Source organism: Papilio polytes, unplaced genomic scaffold (genome assembly GCF_000836215.1).
Source record: "Papilio polytes unplaced genomic scaffold, Ppol_1.0 DF822178.1, whole genome shotgun sequence".
Taxonomy (NCBI): Eukaryota; Metazoa; Arthropoda; class Insecta; order Lepidoptera; family Papilionidae; genus Papilio; species Papilio polytes.
The window spans coordinates 2,331,733-2,337,363 of NW_013527026.1; the positions used below are offsets into that span (position 1 = coordinate 2,331,733).

Here is a 5,631-nt window from a genome sequence, read left to right on the forward strand (position 1 = left end):
TGCATAGGTTTTATTGGAAAAGTGTAACTCACAAATGTAAACAAGTATATTTCACTTAAGAAGGGAACGCATTTTTTTTTTCAGTTTTCTTTATTCCAGTTCTTCAGCCAATTCCTCTCTTAGGATGAGACCATCCAACAGAGAAGAATCAGGAGGTAACCACTCGCAACTTGTGTCTTCAGACGAGCACACCTAGAAACGACAATATTATGTGTTCTTATTTCTTCTCACCTTATCATATAAACAGTAAAGGATATTTATAAAGAACATTTAATAAATGCAATTGGTCAACTACAGAATTGATGTTCACCTGACATTTGCAGTTTACAGCTTCCACGAAGTGATAGATATCAGTACCAGGCTGTACTCCAGGATCACAGTTCTGCAGTTTTACAGAGGCAGGACGACGTTCTCCATGCACGCAGACCGGATGGTGAGATTCTTTGTATGGGAACTGCCAATGTGAGATCTATAAAAAGAACATCCGTGAAAAAAAAATACTAAAAGTCAATCTTTTCTCCTTTCCGTCTTTCCTTCCACGCCTTTTTATATCTTCGAAATCCTACAAAAAGTTATAAATTAATACTTGTGTGTGTATTTCTTATAATTTTTTTGCACAAATATGTGGTAATTAACAAATCATTAAATTACCCCATGGATTATTCGACGGGCTTAAGAAGTACCTCCCCTCTTCCCTGATCGTAAGCCACATGAGTGTAAAATTGCCATTACGATACCTACATCTAGATATAAGGTTAACCATAAACTATAGTATTGGGTGGTTTAATTACGGCCTATAATAGTTAATTATATTAGTTACAGATATATTAATTCTTATAGTTTACCTTCGGTAGGATTCTAGTTAAAACAGATTTATTGGACACTGTAGCTATAATGAATCCTTTACCTCGTAGGACAAGCAGTAGCCCCAGCACGAACCAATCTTCACTTCGTCCCAGCATCGTCTTCCATTCAAGTCGGTCTGCATAGCTTTGTGGGAGTAACGTTTCAGCTTGCAACGAAAGTTTGAGGCGTTTACACACATTACAATCCCGCAGAAGCATATAGCCGTAGCTATTCCATAAATTAAAGATTTATTCCACATCTGAAAAAAAATGCGTATCTGTACAGACGAAATACATTGCTATGTTATTTTTCACTAACTTCATCTTTAACAGAACAGAAAAAAACGTTAGAAACGAAACTATAAATATTTTTTTAGGTCCCAACTCTAATAAAGCTAGGATAAGCAAGTAAAGAAAATAGACATATCTCAAACCTTGCAAGTCTGAAGATGGTATGATGAATCTGCGAATCGTCTTGTGTTTTTATTGACCAGGAACGAAGACGTCAGAACATTTCTTCCACTTCAGTTCACGTCAAGGCAGTATACAAGCCATTTGTTCTACGACTTCGCATTAAAAAGAAATAGACGCTTAGTATATTTGAATATTAAATCTAAGGACAAAGTTTTCCCGTCTAGCGAAATGCCTGTTGTCAATGCTTGATACGAAATAATATAATTAAAATGCTTCTGAAATACAAAGCTACAATTCTAAGTCCTTTCTATGTCTTGCAATAAGTCTTTAGACTTGTGTTATTTTTAAGAAAATTAATGTCAGTTCAAAAACTTGTAAAACCGTTGGCGCGGAAAATATCGCCCAATTTGGTGGCGGTCTATCCCACCGAGTGCATGTTTTATTGCACAGATATATCTAAATTTAAACTAATTGTACAGTCTGTCTTATTCTTATCACCTTATCGCATAATAAATAACGTGCTAAAGTATTCGGGGATTTATGTTTTCAAGATCATGTTACATTTTATATTTTTAAATATTAAAAATAGTATATTTTATATTTAGCAAATATTTAGTCGGTTAACATGTGTCTAAATTTTAAGTAGTTTAGAATAGCCACATTACTTTATATGTTAAAAAAAAAGTAACATTTTGTTTTAATGGAATTAGAGTAAAAGGTTTCTTTTATTTTTTGACATTTTTGTAGCTATATCTTACTTATGTTAATAAATGTTATATTAATAGGGATTCGCAAATTAGTGTCTACTATTCGAAAAAGTTAAATTGAAAAGTTAAATCCAGCGAAGTGTGCATTTACTGTGAGTCACAAAGGCTACCTCGTATGGCAAACAGCTCGGTGGCGGGTGGCCATTCGTCTTTTGCTACAATTTTAAAGAGATTGTAATCAGCCATATTTGTTAACCGCACGCGGACCTTAGCCGGAACAACTGATGCTGATTTTATAGCAAATAAACAAATGCAAATGCAAATAATATGCGCCATAAATTATAATGGAATTTAATTCAAAGTGTGGATATAACTTATAAAAGTTTTTGCGCCTTGAAAAAGATATATTTAAATGCACTCAAACTTATAGAACAAGCAAAGGTTTCGAAAGGAGGTACCTTGTTTCTAACAACATTCATATTCATACAGGTCTCGCTTGTTCCGCTCTAGATTACTTAGCTATTGTAAAAAAAAATATTCCAACAATTTCATTACATTCTTCTATATCTATACTATTATTACAAAGAGGGAAGATTTGTATTTTTGTAGCTATGTATAGGAATAACTAAAAAACTACTCTTCTGATTTCATAAATTCTTGCACCATTAAAAAGCTATGTTATCACTCAGTAACATAGTCTATATTTTTTCTATTTTTTTTTTATTTCACGCCAGCGAAATCGCGAGCAACAGCTAGTGACATATATAATTATTGTTCAGTTATAATCATCTAATTTAAGTACATTACGACGTTGAATCCATAAACTTAACAATATCTTGTGCTGGGCCTAAAAGTTCATCTAAAACAGGCAACTAGGTTACCTACAATGTGTCCAGTAAAAATGCGTTTGTCCAATTTTGTATTTTAATATCTATACTGACATACATTTTGAGGTTTTATCATATGTTACTTAGATATTTCATAAGTCGATTATTGTTGCAACAAAGTAACTAGTTAGTTAATAAATTTTTGAAACACTGCTTTCCAAAACTTCACCTAAACAAACATTCAAAAACATCGAAAACATTCTAACACTATTAAGTAGCTTACACCATTAACTCTACAGCTATGTTAGGATTATCCACGAAACCCTATTATCATGGTGATCATATCAGCATCTGGGCTCTCGTGCATTGTGTCCAGATCAATTTGCAGTGTGAATACATTTATGGGAACGGGTGATAAGTCCGTGACGTAAGTATGCCGAGCCCGCGCCGTGTTTAGCCGGACAATGGACCGCTGTACGGTTTTATTGCTTTGCGCTATAATCTACAAGTTCGTCAAGATAAGTAATCTATTTACCTCTAAATGAATTACCTATGATAGTTGCACTAACGCTAGCACAGTGCGGCAATACATTTTCGCTACCTAAGTAGAAACTTTTTAGCTAGTTTGTATTTATAGTTTTAACAAAATGGTATCCTATTTTTAATATGTAGGCCAGGATCAGTAATGTCTATTGTTCTGCAAAGTAACTAAAACATAAACATAAGTAATGTTACATTAGAAAAATATTTTCTGTTGATATCTTATCGAGAAAGCTATTTGAGCGCCTGTCAGTTATAAGTAAAACTAAAATACGATTTGAGACGTATAATATGTCCGTGATTTTGAAAATATATTTGTTTATTTTTAAATTCCTTACTTATACCACATTCCATAGTAGATTTAGTTGACTAAGGTTTTTCATTTGTTAAATTCCTTCTAACTACTTTTTGTAGTGATAGAAACATCGATAGATTTTCAGCTTTCAGATATCCTCAAAGACGAACGGCAAACTGGGACGTTATTTGAAAAGCGTTGCTTGTAAAAGCAACACGCACGCTACCGAGCTTTATATCTTGACATTAGTTACCGCGGGAAATCTTTAGTATTGTTGTGTTTAAATTATTTAAAGATTTTAATAACATGAATGTACAATTTTAATTGTGGTCTATTTTGTGAGATAATTTAAAAAGAAAATAAAGGGAGGTAAATATGTTGTTTATATATTTTTATTACTATGTTTTCTGGTACATAAATCTTATGTGTTTCTGCATCCTTTAGCATCAAGTAAATGATATTTAAGTTACGAATAACTTGTCTTTTTAAAGTAGGGGAATTTGCGCAGTTTGAATAAAAAAAGGTCGAAATATAAATAATGTCGGTTAATTATATTTTGACCTCTGTCAGATTGTATTCAGCGCTTATTAAGTGAAGCTTTTAAATTACTTTCATTATTCGGCTATTAGACTTGCTAAGTGTCACTGGCTTTTCCTTTCCCTTTACTGTCCACAGTACTACTACTGTTATACTAAGTTGGTATCAGGTAACCTTCTCATTTCTGTCTATTCTATGTTAATTATCAAAATCCTAATAATCCTACAACATAACTTATTTAAGTACATGTTAATGTATCGCAACTCCATAACGTATTATGTTTTCTAAGCGGATATTAAATGTCAAACGCTCTATTCTTGTGTGTTATAAAATGTCATTAAGAACTTTGTCTTGCAGTCGACATTTTGCAATGAGCCACTATTCAGCATAGGTCACGCCCTTTAATGTTAATTAATTCAGGACGTATTGAATATTTAACATAAGTAACTAATCAAAAATTTGTTTGAACATTGCAACCATTCAGGCGACAGTCTCATGGGCATCGCAGGACTATTACCTTAATATTATAATAGCTGCAATTGCAAACCCCCCCCCCCATCTTGTCTAGGTCATCGGGTGGCGATGCCCATCATCAGTCTAGACAGATTTATACATTGGACTTAAATCCCAGTTCATCTAGATTAGTTCATTTAAAAATCTGATTCTAGCCCTAATCTTTTACAATCATGGAATTAATTATATCCATTGTACTATAAGGCACTTAAAAAACCTTTTAGGACAAGATGTACCATATTTCGTATCGTAAAGTAATTTAATGAAGCATTTATCATCGTTCGCTTTCATGATCGAAAATGGGACGATCTTAATTTGTAGACCGTTGATAGAATAATCCGAGAATACTTTTCATTGCGTCACAATTTCGTAAACTTTACGTAGATTTTCAGTTTAGTTCAGTTGGGTTGCCTTTTTACTGTCCCTTTAACTGACTTTAAAAAAGGAGAATTTTAACACTACTATAGTTAGGGTCTTGCCCACCACTGGCTGAAAAAGGCTCAGATAACTTAAAATTGTCACTGTTAGATAAGGGAACAAAATCCGATATTTCTATCATATGTTTTACACGTTGGATAGTTATCGGATAATTTACAATTTGGTGGGACAGGCCTTTAGACTTCTTTACACGGCTGATCAAAACCATTAAGGCTGTGACGTAGTATATAATATAAAAAAGCTTTAGTTATATACTGAATAGTTGTATTTTTTTATTTACAGATGTATTATGAAGTAATTTGTCGATGCCGTACTTAACTATGACAGTTTCAAGACACACACTAACTGTCTATACATTTGTAATTATTTTTGGTAAGTAATGAATTTAACTCTAGGTTTCTACTGGCAAACTTTTATCTATAGTTACTATAATAATATATAATCATACTATCATACTAATCATTCTTCATACTATACTATATAATATAATAAATGCGAAAGTTTAGATGGATGGA

General features: G+C 32.7%; 2 protein-coding genes across 2 annotated transcripts in view; one reads left to right on the top strand and one right to left on the bottom strand.

Moving 5' to 3' along the window:
• Window positions 1-68: 68 nt before the first annotated feature.
• LOC106106582 (glycoprotein hormone beta-5) lies at window positions 69-1,112 on the bottom strand. The gene is made up of 3 exons (XM_013287183.1): window positions 908-1,112; window positions 311-469; window positions 69-192 (listed from the first exon to the last, which is right to left on the bottom strand). The coding sequence occupies exons 1-3, from the start codon at window positions 1,103-1,105 to the stop codon at window positions 91-93; spliced, it is 459 nt and encodes a 152-aa protein (XP_013142637.1). The 5' UTR covers window positions 1,106-1,112; the 3' UTR covers window positions 69-90.
• A 2,366-nt stretch (window positions 1,113-3,478) lies between these two features.
• LOC106106402 overlaps window positions 3,479-5,631 on the top strand; it is a 4,628-nt gene continuing 2,475 nt past the window's right edge. Inside the window, exon 1 of the mRNA XM_013286980.1 lies at window positions 3,479-3,497. Coding sequence (XP_013142434.1) covers window positions 3,479-3,497 — 19 coding nt within the window. The remainder of the gene's footprint in view (window positions 3,498-5,631) is intronic.

Bases quoted from the DNA above. Each gene is read 5' to 3' on its own strand.
- LOC106106582 (XM_013287183.1), bottom strand. From the start codon at position 1,105: ATGTGGAATAAATCTTTAATTTATGGAATAGCTACGGCTATATGCTTC. The intron at 470-907 runs GTAAAGGATTCA...TTCTTTTTATAG, and splicing joins GCTACTGCTTGTCCTACGAG to ATCTCACATTGGCAGTTCCC. The intron at 193-310 runs GTGAACATCAAT...TGTCGTTTCTAG, and splicing joins CTGTAAACTGCAAATGTCAG to GTGTGCTCGTCTGAAGACAC.